At 32.3% G+C, this 20,187-nt stretch overlaps 1 protein-coding gene across 1 annotated transcript in view; it reads left to right on the top strand.

Annotated features, from left to right (window-relative positions):
- The first annotated feature begins 3,879 nt into the window (after nucleotides 1-3,879).
- The window catches only part of LOC134699319 (uncharacterized), a 55,938-nt gene continuing 39,630 nt past the window's right edge, over nucleotides 3,880-20,187 (top strand). The window contains exons 1-3 of the mRNA XM_063560932.1: nucleotides 3,880-4,087; nucleotides 7,194-7,370; nucleotides 16,084-16,158. Of these exons, the coding sequence (XP_063417002.1) occupies nucleotides 3,880-4,087; nucleotides 7,194-7,370; nucleotides 16,084-16,158 (460 nt within the window). The remainder of the gene's footprint in view (nucleotides 4,088-7,193; nucleotides 7,371-16,083; nucleotides 16,159-20,187) is intronic.

Raw genomic sequence — 20,187 nt, 5'->3', positions numbered from 1 at the left:
ATAATATTGGGTGATGATCGGACGTGCTAAATGAATGATTGTCAATAACCTTAGCTTGTTTAACTTGTTGCAATTTTGTACGGTTGATTAAGATGTGATCAATACAAGTTGAAGGACCACCTTCGTAAGATTGGAACGTATTAACAGGACCTTTACACATTAATTCCATATTTACTGAACAAAGATTGTGAGTTGCCATCAAAGTTTTACAAAGTTTACTTCTTTCGTCTTGTTTAATTTTACACCTCGGGCCGTCTATTTTCGAATTGAAGTCCCCCATTAAAATCACAGAACCAAATTCTTCGTATACGGAAGACAGTTCGAACAGCAATTCTACTTCGTTACGGAAATATTCGTACGGTTGAGTTACTGCAGGTAAGTATAAAGAGAACACATAAAACTTTTCACTGTTTGGTATGTTTATTTCAATACCGATAATTCTGTCGCTGTTAACCTCAATTAAAGATGTAAACGGATAAATGTCTTTTGATATGAGTAATGCAACCCCGGAACGTCCTCTGCAGGTGAGTAATTCAGGATTAAATTCATCAGTCCCTTTTGCAATTGAGATATAATTCTTATCAATCGAATCAAGAACATGTAATTGAAAAGTACGTAGCCAATGTTCTGATAAGGCGCATACATTTACATTATACATTCGAAGACTTTCAGCTAGGAACGGTATACACGAAAAAACACCTCTACAATTCCAACACATTAGATTAAGTTTTTCTTTAGCAACAGTCATCATTAGGAAGGGTTTATAGAATGTTCACTGGCGAATTGCTCCCACGGTAACCATTGTTTCATGTAAATTCCTTGGGGCCAAAATTCTGGATGAGTTATTAAATGTTCATCATCTGCTACAATATTGAGTTGAGCGGCGGCAGTACGTTTTGATGGTCTATTGAAATATCTTAAAAATGTCACACGTATATTCCGCTCGGAAAGAAAATATCGCATATTATCTTCAGAACTACATGATTTATCGATCCCGCCTATATAGAAACGACTAACACGTCTACTTTTACGAGTGAATCCTTTAAAGTCCGAAGTTTTTGGGTTGCATACTGATCTTGGAAAATGTACCGAAATACTGTTTGTGTCATTTGCTTGAATGTTCGTTGTTTTGGATGAAGTTGGCATGTTTCTAACTTGATTATCCGTATTAGATATTGTCTCTTGAGATACACGATTTCGATCGTGTGCAGGTGATGTCGGACATAAAGTTGAAGTGCGAGGTGTCTCGGACCTAATCGGAGAATCCACAGGTTCAACAGATACAGATTTATCTGATGTTTGAACTGCGGCTGCTGCGTAAGTCATTACTTTACGTTTACTCGCTTGGACGTTCTTTTCGACATTAACTACGCGTCTTCGTAATTCACTAGTGGATGTCATAGATGAATTAACTTTTGTCTGAAAATCCTCTAAAGCGGTATTGACGTCCTTTACTTGGTCACTTAACAGAAGCACCTTACTTTTAACACTACAAATTCCAGTTGAGCGGATATCACTTATATTTGTGATGCGTGATGCTTCAGAATTCAAACGGGTTTTTGTTTCATTTGCTACGACAGATACTTTAGAGATTCTAGCTTCGCATTTCGAAACAGCCGTTGTGTTGTTTACAATAACAAGTTCGATTTCTTTTATTTTGTTGTTTGCTGAGCGCATTGTTTCTGTGGTATTCGAGTTATCCTTAGCTAAATCTACTTGCTTTAGTGACACACTTTTAAGTTCCGATTTAACACATGCTAAATTATCATTTAGTTTATTATTTGCAGTTCTAGCCAAGTTTAATTGATTTTGAATGTTATTCATGCGTTCCTTTTGCTTAGTGAAATCATCATTAAGTTTTACATTTTGTTTTTGTATACTATCAATTTTACACAGTAAAGCAGATTTGTCGTTCTCGTGGGCAATCTTTAATTCAAATATTGAACTTTCGACATGTATCAAAGTGTCTCTAATGGAACTATCTACATACAGCTGCGGGGTAGATGTGACAAAGTCATCCACACAAGTAGTGTCCCTTATCGATGATTTAATACTTAAATACTTAGAGCTTCTTTTAAATCATCGCAAAATTCGCCTTTAGTTGCAAGACGGAGGGAAAAGCAATCACGACCAAGCTTATTTACCAATGGCTCGCCTTTCTTTGTTTTTGGTTGCATGCGTTTTTTCAAAATTGCAGATGCAAACGGAAAGTCCGGTCTTTGCTTTGCTATGACAAAATATTGTAATCGTAGTTGCTCTAGAGCTAAAGCCAAACAAGTACAAAGTTGAATAGCGTTGAGGATCTGAAATTCCAAAAAATTGTGCCAATACGTCTAAGGTAAACTATTCCTGGGATAAGAAAATCCGTAGTTTTTGCGAAAAATTCAAGATTTTATAAACAGGAAATTCATGAAAATGCAATCAGAAAAAAATATACTGAACTTCAAAGATGCAATAGCTTAGTTGCAACTCCAACTGAATATTAATTTACCAATATATTTAACTCCAAAGTGTTTTGAAGTATCAACTCTTTATCACAAAATATTCGTAAAAAATTTATTTTGGCTGCACATTTTTTTTAATTTAAGGAGAGGTTTTCTCCATTAAGGCTTATTCGACTTTTGCGGATGCATAGGCCAATTGAAGTTAGTGAAAAAGACAGATTCAAAATTGATCATAAGCCATGCATATCAATATAAAAAGCGTCAATATCTATGCTATAAGCATATTTTCACTAACTCTGAACACATTTTAACACCTTGAGGACCCTCATTATCAAAGAGACTTTTATATTGAATGTATCTTTTTTCAGAAAACATTACAATACTAATCACCAATTTAACGTGAGGAGTTAGCTACAGAAAAATATCATGTAAACTAAATGCAGACGATGCGCATTACTCAACTTCAACATGCGTTTTTATGATAATATTTATTTTGAATGTACTATGTATGAACAGCAACTCCTGCTTCGTATGATTTGTCAAATTACGCTTGCGCACGTTCGGTCGTCAATATCCTGGTCATCTCTATAAAGTGATGAAGTTTATCGTGGTAATGTCCCAATGTTGACAACAGAATTGTTGCTCCGATAATTTTAAACAACGGTCCTTTAAAACGAAAATAACGTACTTTTATCAATAAAATTGAGAATTGAAATGGGGAATGTGTCAAAGAGACAACAACCCGACCGTAGAAAAAACTACAGCAAAAGGTCACAAACAGGTCTTCAATGTACCGAGAAATTCCCGCACCCAGAGGCGTCCTTCAGCTGGCCCCTAAGCAAATATAAACTAGTCCAGTGATAATGAACGCCATACTAATTTCCAAATTGTATACAAGAAACTAAAATAAAAATAATACAAGACTAACAAAGGCCAGAGGCTCCTGACTTGGGACAGGCGCAAAAATGCGGCGGGATTAAACATGTTTGTGAGATCTCAACCCTCCCCCATGAAACATTTTCGTGGCAATCTTTGACACATATATGTCATAACGGTTTTCAATTCGTTATGACTTTCATAAAACAATCAAAGGCACAAAGACGTGGAATTATATCTGTATCCTCTTATTGCGGTTGTTGTAAATAAGAATTATGATTGTAAAATGATAATTATGATATGAAGAGAAGAAGAAAAAAAGCAGGAAACTAAAGCATTTTAATATTGTATGTGTTATACTAATCTTACATTGAAAATTGAAAAAACTTGAAAGAAACACTTATAGTCTTCAAAATTGTTCATTATTTAAACACTCTTTTTGAAAATACACCATTCTATCAGACTTAAGCAACTACAGTCTAGAAGTGTTATATAAATGTGTATTTTTTTTATTAAAGTTTTTTCAGAAGAAAACATTGCATTTAACAAACCAACAACAATGTCATCAATATATGTGCCACCAGAAGGATACAAATGTTGTAATTCTGAATATGCCGTTGATGGAGAAACTTCAGTACGGGTTGGAGCCGAGTTTTTGTGTGCACATACATATAGCAACGATAATCAGAAGCAATGGTGGGCTGTCGACCTACAGAATGTTTATGATATCAATGTTATACATATTAATGGACGCACAGATTGTTGTCGTGAGTGTAGTATTCTTATATACTGTAAACCCAGCAATTTCGGCATGCCTTTATTTTGGCGACTGCATCAAACTCGGGCGCTTAAAATTTCAAATTAGATGGTGGTATTAGTTTGTGTACGGTTTTAATCATATGAATCGAATTTTACGAATGTATTTTTTTTCGTATGACCATTAACAAGTGGAGAATAAGTTTTGAAATTCCAAACCCAACTTCTAAAAGCTAATTGAAGTTATAAAATACTTCTGTATGACCCCTGAATTACGGACCGAACTTCTAAAAGCTAGTAGAAGTTATATAATACTTATGGATTACCCCTCTGTTCACCGTTACCTTTGTCACTTGTGAGAAACAGCGTAATCATAGGTATACACATAAGTTCTGCAAATATTAAAAAGGATTAATTAAAAGGTTGACCATTTCATTGTCCAGGTTAAATGAGGTTACATGTAAATTATAAAAATACTTTGTCTCGAAATATGAGGAACACATGCTTCAGTATGTATTTTGAAAATCAGCTCTCAAATGCTGTATTGTAGACCCATGATACATATTAGCTATTGAATGTTATTTGTATGGTTTAAGGAACAAATAAACATAAGTAAGGTATAGTTTTTTTCATTAATTTTCCTAGGTACCAATTTTCATTGAGTTAGAAACAAATACATTTCTTGATTTTGCGAAAGTGTGCTGGAAATATTAAAGAAATATTATACTGAAAGGGGGTAGGAGCAGTCCTGATCCCGAAATCCCGGGCTTAAAAACACGCAATCCCGAGGTTCGGAAATTCGAAAAAAAATATTCCCGAATCCCGAAAGGGTCAATCCCGAAATCCTTAGCTCAACCCGATCCCGGAGTCCCGATAAAGGTCCTATCCCCCATCTATACTGTGTTCAACATCAAAACTAAAAAACACAAGCATGAACAAAATTCGAATGTAAGTATGTGTATGCCGTATTAAATCTATATGCTTATGTTATTTTTTTTTTTTTTTATCAAACAGAGAACCAAAAAGGAACGACATAACTCACAGATGAAAAAGAGAAAAAAAACAACTAATTAAAGACATAAAATGAACGAACAACACTTCTCATTAAACTAACTACTGGTTAACATTATTTTACTTTGACTTTTTAGCGATGATATAATATTCTGTAAATCACTGCTTTCATCTAATATGGCGTATTTTGAAAAGAAGAACAGAAATGCAATATTATTTATTATTGCATAGCAATATAATATTTTCCACAGAAAGTAACCAAAAGTTAGCGTGCGATAAATTCCAATATTGCACTAGTGCAATAAATATTCAAAATTCATGACGTCATCAATGACAAAATCGTAGTTTAAACCATTTTTTACTTTCAAATATTATATTGCTATACAATAAAAGGGTTATTGCATGAATATCGGGGAATATTGTCCCTCGTTGAACATATATTGCACTCGCAAGCTCGTGCAATATAAAATTCTACTCGAGACAATATTCCCCAATATTCATGCAATAACCCTATATTACGATTTCATGACATATGTATACAGATATATATTGCACCAGTTGCACTTTAAGCATTAATAAACACATCGCAGTAATTTATGAACTAAGAGTGATATAATTAATGCACACAACTAATTATATACATTTCTTATTTGTAATCAGCTAACAATCTTGTAAACTATGATGTTGAAGTAATTATGCCAACATGTACATGCAACAGGTGGAACAATTTGGATGAGGGAAACATATTTCATTGCCACTACCAAGCCACCGAAAGCCAAAGAATCACTATAAATTGCCCTCCTAACACCAGAGGGAGATTTGTCCGGATTAAACGCCGAGATACAGAACCATTGGTTATTTGTGAAATAGAAATATATGGAAATCTAATAAACAACCTACTTCAGTCAGGTATTTATATTTTTTATTGAAATTGGTCAAAACCTTGATCGTAACTGAAATAGGAAGGATTTATATTCTATAACTGTATACTGTGGATTCAATGTTCGTGGGATACCAAATTTATGGTTACGTTATATGTTAACCACGAATTTATGTTTTTTTGAACGAACACAAATATCCACAAATATTCCATTCAACAACCCAAAAAGATTGATACCAACGAAAATGAATGAATCCATAGTATATATATACAATGTATATATAAATGATCAACGTATTGTATAGGAGTAACACGTTAGATATGACATATGGAGTAGAATAGAATGACCCAACCGGAGGAAATCAGTTTATTCCTGGTGTTTAGCTGGATTCTTGTGGCTCAGCGTTAAGTTTTCTGTGCAGTATTTCATAAACTGATGTTTATCTTTTCGATGAATGTGAAGTTTTTCTTGACCTTACGAGTTTTGAATGTCTCTTTAGTGTCTACCGCCTTGACAATGTTGAAGATCTTATATAATGAGATTAACTTTTACCATTGTGGCATGGTGTTGCAAGTAACAATCCACTCTTTCCTAGATTCGTCCCAATTCACAATTCAAAATACAGATAAGACACCAGTCATTTCAATATTTCTTCAAATCGTATACTTTTCGCATGATTGACATAAATACTACAGGTTAAACAATATTGTATTAAAACATTTTTGGCAATATAGTTACGTAAACATGTTGTAAAATAATAAATTATGGGATTGGGAACTGAAACAACAATTAGTCTCCTTGCCAACCTTTTTTTATTCTCATATGGGTCGGAGTTCCTTCAAATATTTTTTGTATTTTTTTTGTATTTTTTCTTTAAACTTGTCTAAAACTAGAAGATCAAAGAAGCCAGATTGTTTAACTCCACATTCAGATACATTAATAATAATTTTCATTCCATAAACAATCGAAGTTTTTCTGATTGGGTTCCAATAATATATCATACAGAACTGGAAACTATCAGATACGGCTGTCTCCGACTTTTTTTTAGACTCGTACCTTGAATTAAACACAAGCTATAATCTCAGTACGATGTATATGACAAGAGAGACGATTTAGATATTGAAAATACCAATTTCGCCCACCTGAGTAGTAATATACTCACTTCATCTGCATATGTGATATGCATTCCCCAACTGTTTAACAATGTGTTTTCCTTCTATTGTAGGCTTGTCAAGGACCAATACTGCCTATGCGTGTGGACATATCGGGTACGGATATGTAGGACCTGTCATAGGAACATCTGTAGCGGACAATACCATTCAGTGTGTAAGAAAATGCTTATCAAATATAGACTGTTCTTCTGCAGAGTATGACAAGAATACAAAAGTCTGCTTACTGCAAGGTGAATGTGTAAATGAAACTCAGTCACATTTGGTCCCAGACAACAACAAAGATGTATTTTTCATTCAATAGAAGATGAGATGGTTACCAGTGCTGCATCCATTTTAAAATGATGAAATTCAAGAAAAGCAGTATCTCCCTTCGTATAATCCGGAAGCCACATACTTAACTGTTAGTAGTCTGTTGTTATTTATGTGTTAATGTAATTTTGTTTATTTTCTTTGGTTACATCTTCTGACATCAGACTCGGACTTCTCTTGACCTGAATTTTAGTGCGTTTTGATATACGTTTACTTTTCTACATTGGCTAGAGGTATAGGGAGAGGGTTGGAGATCTCATTAACATGTTTAATCCCGCCGCATTTGCACCTGTCCCAAATCTGGTCTTTGTTAGTCTTGTATTATTTTAATTTTAGTTTCTTGTGTACAATTTGGAGTTTAGTATGGCGTTCATTATCACTAAACTAGTATATATTTGTTTAAGGGGCAGCTGAAGGACGCCTCCGGGTGCAGGAATTTCTCGCTACATTGAAGACCTGTTGGTGAACTTCTGTTGTTTTTCCTATGGTAGGGGTCCCCATTTCCATTCTCAATTTTATTAAATGAGTTCCATGTTATTATTATTTTGATAAAAAAAATGTTATGAATGAAAAAGTCCACGAAACTGTTGCATCATCTTTGGTATCTAACCAATTTGACGTCACAAGTATTCTCCCGACGTCAAACATAAATACTAGATGTATTTATATTTTTCGTACGCATCTGAACGGTTTCAATACTGACAAGAAAGGAAGATTTTGAGGCACATTATGTGATTTTCTTGTTTATTTTTGAATAATACCCCAAAAGATGTAAAACAATCGGAAGTCAAAATGGTGGCTTTTTTAGATACGGACTGGTACAACGTGGTATATTACATTGCAAGACATTTCTCAACGTCCAATAAAACTTATCGTTGCACACAAACTGAATTTGAATTAAACTATGTATTATGTATTAACAATTTTTAATGCGTTTCCCTCGGTTTTAGTTTGTTACCCCGATTTTGTTTTTTGTCCATGGATTTATGAGTTTTGAACAGCGGTATACTACTGTTGCCTTTTTTTAAACGGTACAAATTATATAAAACAAAATACAGTTGTTTTGTAAAATGATGAACTCTTATACACGGAAGTTATTCATAATCCGGCTGAGATCGTGTTTTTAATTCGAGTGAATCATTTCACTTTATTTCGAGTGTAGACTTTTTTCTTGTGATTTAACATGCAATCAGATAAGTTTCATGCTATTCCAGAAGTAAAATAGCTAGATTGCGATAATGGTAAGGGTCTAAATAAAGCCTGACTCCGGTTGCTAGATTATCTCGCTGCATTGAAACCTCTATTTGTGGCTGTTTCTACTATTTTGGCCGGTTGTTGTCTCTTTAGCAGTCACCCATCCCCCTTTTTCATTGTATTGTATTATTCATGACTGTATCTCTTATAATTTTGATTACTCTTCATGTTTTGTGCACAAACAACGCACAATGTTTCACTTTATTTCACTTAAAATTCAGTGTTTTTATATGGTAAGTTTTTTTCGAGGGCAACATTTTAAACATCTTTTAAATTACGACCAAGACAAAAAGAAAGTAAACATGTAGGTTGTCTATCTGCTAAAAAAACTACGTACTTTTTGGGAAAGGACATTTTATTTACGTTGTTGATCGAATTCACTCTAAAATAACACGATCCTAGTCAAACACTATATCTTCTGTGAATATAACTTGTTAATTTTTAAGTGTCTTTCTATGAACAATTCCTAACAGAAACTTTACCCACTTTTTCGTCAGATTTCAACATATAATTTTTTGTATTGATCTTACATGTTAGCTGTTTTCTAGCAGACATATCGCGTATGAAACCCCTGAAGGTAGTTTTGCTACCTCGTCCGTTTTTCATTTCGTAAATCGTTTAGTTAAGAATACAGACATTTACAATCTTGCATTTTTACTGTTGCTAGTTTACACTAAGAATGTGTAGTCAGTGTTGGTGATCACGGTATTTTTTCTCATTTGAGCGGTTACGCCGGTGACCAACTTTCATGAACGTATGTGACTGTCATACAAGTTAGAATTTTAGTTGCTATAAAACCTGGCTTAATCTAGCATTTTTCACATAAGGAAATGTGTACCTAGTCAGGAAAATTAATGACAGTTTGTTTTCCATTCGTTTTGCGAGTTTGAGCTATAGATTATGCGCTTGGATACGTACGCGACTTATCGTTTTGAATTTGTGTTTGTGTTCAGTATTTATGTTATTTCACTTCGACCTCATTTTACCCCAACACATATTGTTCTCAAGTATTAGGACTTGTATTATGGAATTAATATTAACCAATCCTCAGTCTTTCTCGTGATACATGAAAATAAACAACAAACGAAGGACAAACAAATGTCAAGTTGTACCTAACTTGGTAAAGGCATTTCATAACAAAAAGGTGTTTACTTCTTTATGTTATTTATATCACGTGACAAGTGATTCTTACATAAATGAATCAAAAACATTTGTTAGAGAAGAATACATGATTTGAAATTCTGTTTTAAAAGGTATCCTAATTATTTTTTTTAAATATTTGTGTATGTTTTAATGAAATATTTCAGAATATACAGCCTATGTTGATACATATATTTATACTTATCGTTATATCAAATTCTGTTAATTTTTTCCCAATAAATACATTTTTAAACGTTTTCTTTATGTCACTGCTTTTCAGGTTATTTTTTGTAATATGAGTATATATATTGTATATTGTCTTAAATGTATATTATAATGTCTGATGATCAAAAGCTATCATGGGTTCACACTCACTGAATGATGTATAATGGTCAAAAACCGTAAAGGAAGATTTTTTGTAATGTCTGACGATTAAAAGTCGTAAATAAATTCATCAAAGATTCCAGGATTAAAATCTTATATTTACACCAAACGCGCCTTTAGTTAACAAAAGACTCATTAGTGTCGCTCGAATAAAAAATGTTTAGGAGGCCAAATATGGCACGAAGTTGAAGAGCATTGAGGAACAAAAATTATAAAACGTTTTGCTAAATTCAGCTTAAGTTATATATTCATGAGGTAGAAAAGCCTTAGTATTTCAACACTTTAAAGTTTTGTTTACAGTAAATCTATAATTATGAACATAACAATGATAACACAAGTCAACACAAAAGTGCTGACTAATGGGCTGGAGATACCCCCGGGGAATTAAAACTCCACCAGCAGTAGCATCGACCAATGATTCTCATTCCTATTATATTGTCTGATGATGAAAAGCCGTAGGCTCTTCACTTAAGAGAAAAGAACTACGTCTAATGATCAAAAGTTGTAAAGATTTCATACTAAGGGTATAATTTGGTCAAAAACTGTCAGGGTCTAAGTCAGAGAATGATGCCTGATGGTCAAAAGCTGTAATGTGTTCTAAGTCCGAGATAAATATGTGATGACAAAAATCCGAAAACGGTTTTTACTTCAAGTGCAATGTCTCATCATCTAAAGCGGTCACTGTTTCTCACTCAGAGTATGATGTCTGATGAAAAAAGCCGTATAATCAAACTGATATATTAGACAATCAATAGTCGACAATAAGCTTTATGCTTAATAATAACATTACGAGTTTTTTTCTTAGAATAGTCTATTAATGGTCTAGTAAATTCATCTTAGAATAATAAATAATTGGTTAAGCAATTACATCTTAGAAAATGCAAATAGTATAGTAATTGCGTAAAATAGTTCATTAGTGGTATAGCACTTACATCGTTTAATATAAATTATCAGTCTGGCAATTACATAGCAGATAAAGGCAATAGCAGTAAACCGCTGTTCAAAATTCATAAATCGATGGAGAGAAAACAAACTAAAACCTAGGGTAACACATCAACTATAACAGAAAAACAGCGAAACAACCGAACACACAAGCGCAACAAAACACAAACGCCAATGCAACATACATAGAAACAAATTATTAGATAACAAATATGTCAATATAAAAATAAAAAACAAAGGAAAACTGAAAGACGTGTAGTCAAAACACATTAGCAAAAACGAAAGACGTGAATACAAAAATTTACCGTAGTATTATTCCACAATGACAGGATGCATAAGTATCGAGCCACGACAAATTGATAATTTCACAAATAGACCAAATATTATAAGTATTAATTTACAAAGACAAGTAGAAGAACACTATATCATAATCAAGACGATTAACAGTACATTGTGTATATACTTTAACACCATCGTGTATTATTACATTTGTCTACCGAATGTACTTTTCAAGAAAAAGGACTAGACATTCTTTGACAAACCCTGGATCATCAACATTCTGCTCAGACACTGGTGACATTTTACAAAGTCTGAACAGCAGCTACTAGCTCTTGAATATCGAATAAGGTTAGAAGTGTATAGCCCTTATGTAGTTTAAGTTGGTAAACTACTACTAAGGTAGGAAAATTGATAATTTCAAATTAAATAGTCTTGTTTGTAAAATATTGTCATACTATGATGACATCTTATGTTAAATTTGAGTTATAAGTCTTAACATGAGATCGTTTCTGTCGTTTCTTTAATTTCTAGTTCTGAAGGAGATATTAATGGAACTCATTCAGAAAAGTTTGAATTGTGAAAGGAAAGAACACTGTCAATATATATGAATGTGAAATTGAATGATTTGGCTTCTGTGATCTTTTATTTTTTGACAAATGTCTGAAGGAACTCCGACTAATATGATAATAAAAAGATATTGTCAAGGGTAGGCGCAGATATCGTTCCTATAGAAATTCCACAATTATGATTTCAATGACATTACTTGTTCCTCTGTGAAGCATGTTTTATCTTTTTGTTCACTAGTAACAAAATATGCCATATGGTTTCCAAAAGAAATTAATGTATAATGTATGCAACCATTTTTATTTTAAAAAGCAGTGTTAATTATTTCTTTCAGGCGATTTTTTCAGTTTTTCTTGGGGAGTGGGGATATACATTGTATGTGTTATTACCTGAATTCTCATTTATTTCTAATTCTTTTAAAAGACACTCGAACTAGTAAGATTTGCATTCAAAGACGTTATTGTTTGAAGCTTTCTTCGCAGGAGCAACAGCATATATATCGTAAAGAGATAATCACTTCATTTGTACTTCACAGATATGTTGTCTCTGAAAACAGACTTAAAGCTATCATTCACACAGTTTTTCAACTTATGATGTCGATGTTTAAACAGAGACTAGATTTTTTTACCTATTCTGACAAAGTGTCTAGTTCAACCATTTCTCGTTTATCCATCACCTTAAAGTTAGGGTACCAATTGATCAGTTGCAGTTTCAATTAACTCGATTGTGATGTTATATTGCACTAGACTTCATCCGAATTTAAATAATTTGGAAAAATTCTGCAAATTAATGTATGCGTTGGGAAAAAATGTATATGATGGCACTAAAAAAATAAAAGCAATTGAGTTTTATATTATCAACTTATATCAAAGTTGAAAGAAATTCAAGGGCTATACATGAATGACAACAAAATAGTAATAATAACAGGTTGATTGATTATCTATCAAACATAAAATAGTGAAATTAAACAGGATTATCACTGATCTATCAATCTTGAAAGAGAGAAAATTACAGGCTGAATCCTTATCTAACAAACATGAAAAGAGAAGATTACAGGAATATTGCTTATCTAACAAACATGAAAGGATACAAAAATACATGAATATTTTCAGTACTTACTAAACCTTTTCTCGTAAAAAAACACCTACTACATAAGCAACATAAAGAAACCATATTATCACACCGTATTCTGAAATCGTATCGTGAAAAAGTAAATTCAGTTTGTTGATTTCTGTTGAATGTTTTTCAAGCTATGAAGTGACTTCTCTAGGTTGCCATGAAATCAAGTTATGTTAACGGAATATTGTACATATTTACTTCGTGTGGTAATGTATTATCTTAATATTAAACAGTTTATCGCGTATCAAAACAGTTTTTGTTTTAAGAAAATCACATTTTTGGTTCATAGTCTAGAAATCCATTAAATAATAAAATGTTTGAAAGGAGGTTTGATTTTACTAAAATACTCCCAATGCGATTGTACAAGGATGATGAATGATATAAAACTGAAATGTTGTGATGAATTACGGCATATGTTTAAATCTGAATTTGATTAATTTAACAAAATGTTCTCATTGGTATAAAAAGTAAAATCACAAAAATACTGAACTCAGAGGAAAATCCAAACGGAAAGTCCATAATCACATGGAAAACAAAATCACAAAACACACAATATCATTGATATAACCATTCGAACGGCATCAAAGGATAGAAAAAAAATCCAACAATAGAATTTTGTACGACGTATTTGTTTAAAATTTAAAGAAATGCAATGGGGAATATCTCAAATATTACCAAGAGCACGTTCATTACACCGGAAAAATCGAAAATTATAGGAATATTTAAATTACTGCCTTAAATATTTCTCGCTAATTATTCACTACATTAACAACATGTCAGACTTTGGGAACAGTAAAATAAAAAAGAACAGTGAGCTTGTTGATTTCTGTTGAAAGATTTAAAGCTATTTGGTTACTAAGATCATGATGTCCAGAGATTAGTTAGGTGTTGTACTGTATTGTTGTAATTTTGTCAAAACATTTTGTAAGGATGGATTTATTAAGTCTTTATATATCGTTTAAAGTCATAAGAAACCTCAAATAATAAAAAAAGCATATTTTTTTATAACTAAATGGATAGTTTTCATGATACAACTTATGTACATATACTTTTTTTCTGCGGAACATTCTTTAACTTGTTCACATTTAGAAGAAAATTACTTATTTTTAATTGCTTCCTTCCAGGAAGCAATTCGCCGACATATTTTCCGTATGCATAGTGACCTGAGCGTAACCATCCTTGTACAAATCCAGTGATCACAATACGCATGGATTTGTCATTGAAATAAACATTTATCTGATTGTACATGTAAACACGTGCTCAATACCCATGCTTTTTGTTATTTGTTTACAATAAGGTGACAGTCGGTAAACGTCGACTTTATAACAAGGCATTTAATGAGCAGCCATATTTGTTAAAACATAATAGACAGAGAGAAAAACAATTGACGATAATACGATATATATGCGTAAAAAATGAGAAAATCGTGCACAGAGGACTAAGTTTATGATATGTACATGCATTGGTTCAAGATTTGGATACAGATTATTTTTCACCACTCACTCGTTTCTTATGACTTTAATAAAATATTTATCTCAATTTTTTAAATCACGAAACTTCAAAGAGATTTTGTCGAATTGATCTTAGTTCACTTCCGTTGTTCCGATGTAAGTTATATGGAATGGGCCACGACCCAAATCAACTTAAACCTTCTTTACGAGATATGGGTTCTTGTGGTAATTTGTCATAATGATCAATACACTTATACACAACTTATTGTTCTGAAATAAGAAAAATGCCCCTATTCTAGTCCTTTTTGGCTCCTAATTATTAAGAAGTTAGGACAAAAAGCTAAAAATTTCTAAAAAAACCCACTAGGTTTGAAATTTTAATAGTTTGTGAACAGCATATGTCAATTTATCATTGGCAATCATACCACAACTTCATTTTTTATTTGTCACGTTCGGAACTTATTGGTTATTTTAGATTTTTTTTAGCAAATAGTTTTAAAGTTTACACTTACTTTTATTGGTACGAATTCAAATTTGATATTAATTTTATCATGCATATTTTATATAAATGTTATTGTTATCAATGCTAGATTTATATAATCTGTTTGTTTTAGAAGATTTTAGCATGGGCTTTAAAGTGTTATTCTTAATACTTATATTTATAAATTAAATGGATGTATGTTGTAAAGCGCTTTGGGTAATTTTAATATCACAAAATGCGCTGTTATAAATACTGTATGATAATAATACAAATGATTATAAAAAACCAGATAAACCACAATTTAAGAAGTGGAAAACATATCTTATAGAACAGAAATCGTGATATGATTGTCAATGAGACAATTTTCAACAAGAAACCATATGACACAGACATTAACAAGTATGGAACACCATATGGGCTTCAACAATGACTAATGCCCATACCGCACACTCATCTTTAAAAGTTCCCGAAATGACAATGTAAAACAATTTAAACAAGAAAACTAACGGTATAGTTAATGTACAAATAATGAACGACAACCATAGAATGACAGACTCCTGATTTGGGACATGCACATACATACAGCATATGTTGGGGTTAAACAAGTTAAAGGGATCCCAACCCTCCCCGTCACCTGGGACAGTAATGTAACAGTTCAACAAAAGAACAAACTATAAAAAATCAGTTGAAAAAGGCTTTACTCGTCAGATTGATACAAATACAAATACTAAACAGAGTGGACGTTTAGTTAGTTTAAACACGGACACATCGTATGGGTCAATAATAATAATAATAAGACATATGTAAACTTGATTTGGGCTTTCATCATAGTTGAAGGTCACGCGGTTACCTACAGCTGTAGATTTCTCTGTCATTTTATTTCTTGTGAAGATTTATAGCATTGGCAATTATATCACACTTTCTTTTTTATATTAAAATATTCGAATATATAATGTAACTGTTGCATCAGTTAGAGATCCGTGTGTATATTTAGATAACCAATATTTTTTTTTACTTTAGCCTTTGGTGATATGAACATTGCATTAAACAAACCTACACAGATGTCTTCTATTTATGATCCTAAAGTTGGAGAGGGTATTGATTATTTGTGTTGTGACTCTTCTTATGCCGTTGATGGAGTGATGCCAAATTCGCAGCGGCGTTCAGGCGAAGATTTTTTATGTGCTCACACACACTGGATCGGTAATCAGCGGCAATGGTGGACAGTCGACCTACTAAATATTTATGATATCAATGTTATAGATATTTATGGACGCACAGATTGTTGTCGTAAGTGTTTTTTTTTTCGTTTTCTTTTTTTGGATATTTATATAAAAATACTTTTTTTAACCAATCTTTTTGCAAAAATAGATCATAGTTCATCACATATCAATTATTTGATCACTTCATGGTACAGGCATTTGATTTGGTGTAATAAAGAATTAAGATGGTACATAACTCTACAGGGAGATAACTCTGTAAAATCAGCTAAACGTTTTAATTACGTTGTATTCTTAAAAAAATATTATGCTTTTCAATGATTAAAATTAGTTTTTATAACTGCAATGTATCCAACCATTTTTTTCCGAGAAAGTGACTAGTTAATTTTTTTAAAATTTTTATATTTTTTTCAAAGGATGAAAGTAAATATTTTGTCAAAATTTTATGAAAATTAAACGAGTCAAATTATTTTAGTCAAGGTGTTGGGTACCACCTTAAGGGGTACGAAAAAATTCAAATAAAGCCGCCAAATAAAAGATGACCGGCATCAGATACTGGGAATACTACATGATACATTTGACGATGCCTACCCATATGCAAGATTTCAATATACCACAAGTTTACAAGAATGCCAATGATTATTAATATCCAATTCAATAAATACATAACACCAAATCAAAATGGCATATAATTCAAAGTAATACATAAAAATATGTCAGAGTTTGACGGTATTGATAGAATATGTATATGTTACAGGGAATTTGTAAAATCAGAGATTTTTTAAAATCCCAGTACTAACTAGTGATTTTGTAAATACTATCAAAGTGGTATATAAAGTAAACAAATTAGTAAAACTGATAGTGTGACATAAACAATTCATTAACTTTACCTGGGGGTTAGATTATGTTAAAACTAAATGCAAACTGCTGTGCATTTCAAAGCTGCTTTGAATGATGTACATGCACCTTATCATCCGTTCCTGCTGTCCCAATGCAAAAGCTTCTGACATGCCATTGCAGATTATGCACGCTCTGGTACGAAATGTATCTACTTACCATTCGTTGTTTTCCAAGCAAACAAATCTGGTGATAGCATACCAGGATTTTCATCAATTACTAGTACCCAAAATATAACATATAATGAATTCTAAGAATACATTATTATCATTCACAGAATCACTGTACAGGAGGGCTAATAAGCGGTGCAGTGAACATGTTGTAACTTAGCGTGCTTTAAATATTTTTTTTGTAACTTTAAAATTGCGCAAAGTTTCGTGATTTGACTATGAAATGGTCATTTATTACCAATTTTAAATTGGCGACAATTTTTGGTTTTGCAGTACAAGTATGTCCCTATATTACAAAAAACTCAGTCTCGTCACTGTTGGCGCCATTTGAGTTTGGCGGAATTCTGGATTTTATTTATTTTTAGGATTGTGTCATATCCAAATATCTTTATAAAAACCATGACAAATGCTATGTAAGGACAAACAATAGGGAATGTTTTTAATCATTACAACTGCATCATAGAAGTAAAAACTTATTTTGCATCGATTGATTTATCAGCGTAAGTGTTAGGATTAACTAGCGTCATTGTTTCGCAATGTTTTGTTTTAAATACCTTTATATTTGATCTTAATCTGAACAGAGCAAGAATCACGAGTCTAATGCAGACGAAACCCGCGTCTTGCATAACAAATTTCAAACCCGGTAATTATGAGTTTTTTTTGTTTTAAAAAAAAAATTTCTAAATTTTGAGTTTCTTTATTATTATATATAGAACACAGCTGAGAGGATGGTAGATAAAACTAAGAACTGATGCATTGTCTTTAATAACTTGATTTAAATCTAATTCATTGTCCTTTTAAATATTTTTTTTATTGATCTGCACGAGAGGTTGACATTAAAAAAATGTCTTCTCAAGTCAATCCATGTGTTCGTAGATAGATGTTTTTGTGTTCTGTCAAATTGTCCCTTTTAAAATTGTTATGCGATGATGACTGATGTACCCATATTTTGACTATTTTAATAATTGTGACTGTTTATTTAACGCATCATGTAAATATAACGGAAATTGATGAGACTGTTATTAAAGAGAGAGGGTTAGCGCTATAGAACAAGGTTTAATCCATCATTTTCTACATTTGAAAATACCTGTACAAAGTCAGGAATATGACAGTTTTTGTCTATTCGTTTTTGATGCGTTTTGTTATTTGATTTTGTCATGTGATTATGGACTTTCCGTATTGATTTCCCCTGAGTTCAGTATTTTTGTGATTTTACTTTTTTCCACTCAGCTACCGGATTTAATTAATAATCAGCTATAGTAAATTAACTACCTCGTACTAGCCAATCGAAATGTAGCATTTTAAGCTGAAGTACAATCAAACAAATTAGTTTAAAAGAACAAGTTAGTAAAGAAATCACACATTTACGTTAACATCGTTCGGTTCATTTACACAGAAACATTACAGATTCATAATAAAACAGTAAGTTCTATCATCAGATCATTCAAAAACGAAAGTTAGATATGAAAAAAGAAAATTTGATACGATTGTCAATGAGACAACTTTCCATAAGATATCAAAATGACACAAAAATTAACAACTATGTCACTGTACGGCCTCCGACATTGAACAAGGCCCATACCGAATAGTCAGCTATAAAAGACCCTGAAATGACAACGTTAAACAATTCAAACCTAACTAAATACAACTCTCTTGTCTCCCTAATATATACATGGATATGACTAAAAGTAATAGTATCCTCAAACAACAATCACAATAAAAAATAAACTAAATTGAGCGAGATTTTTCCAAAATCGAACAAATGTGTCAAACATTTTCCATGAGGTACACACCTTTGTTCGAATACTAGCATGTTTTCATGTGCTTTATCAATAAACAAATACTGATACTGAAAACAAACACGACAATCTTATTACCATACCTAACAATTAGGTATATTGTAGCGCTTGTAACTTTTATGGCAGTGCCAAAATCAAATAATTGAAATTAAGTGTTTTCTACTCGCTCGTTTGTTAGATTAAAGGTTAAAGACTGGTCAGCTCGGAGCCAGCATAATATATCAAGGCATGATGATATCAAGTTCAAATACAATTCATTGTGTTTTTCCAGTACAATACCGGTTTCACAATCTTGTCAATTTTCACGTGCTCTTGAATTGATAAGCATGAAACCTTACTTATTACATACCTACATCAACGAACCATGGTCTCACTTATCTTTGTAGATACCTGCTTCAACTATAACCATATTTGTACTTTACGTTATTAATACTTGTCTCAACTAGACATGTTCTTACTTACTTGATGTTACTTTACGTTGTACATGTTGTAGATACCTGTCTCCACTAGCTTTGTTCTTACTTACTTAATGTTATTTTACGTTGTAGATACCTGTCTCAACAAGCTTTGTTCTTACTTACTTAATGTTACTTTACTCTGTAGATACCTGTCTCAACAAACTTTGTTCTTACTTACTTAATGTTACTTTACTTTGTAGATACCTGTCTCAACTAGTGCTGTTCTTACTTACTTAATGTTACTTTACTTTGCAGATACCTGTCCTAACGACACATGTTCTTACTTTACTTTGTAAATACCTGTACTCCTCTCAACGAACCACGTTATTGCATTACCTAGTAGGAACGTTTCTCAATGAACCAAATAACTACATAACTTTGTAGATATAGTTGTGAACAAATCAAAGTATGACATTCTTCAGTCGGTACTTTCCCCAATGAATCAATAGATAACATTACTTAGTGGGTACTTTCCCGAACGAAATAATATATAACATTACTTAGTGGGTACTTTCCCCAACGAATCAATATATTACATTACTTAGTGGGTACTTTCTCTAACGAACCAATATATAACATT

Source organism: Mytilus trossulus, unplaced genomic scaffold (genome assembly GCF_036588685.1).
Source record: "Mytilus trossulus isolate FHL-02 unplaced genomic scaffold, PNRI_Mtr1.1.1.hap1 h1tg000050l__unscaffolded, whole genome shotgun sequence".
Taxonomy (NCBI): Eukaryota; Metazoa; Mollusca; class Bivalvia; order Mytilida; family Mytilidae; genus Mytilus; species Mytilus trossulus.
The sequence above is the reverse complement of the archived record's forward strand: the minus strand, read 5'-3'. Positions and strand labels throughout refer to the sequence as shown.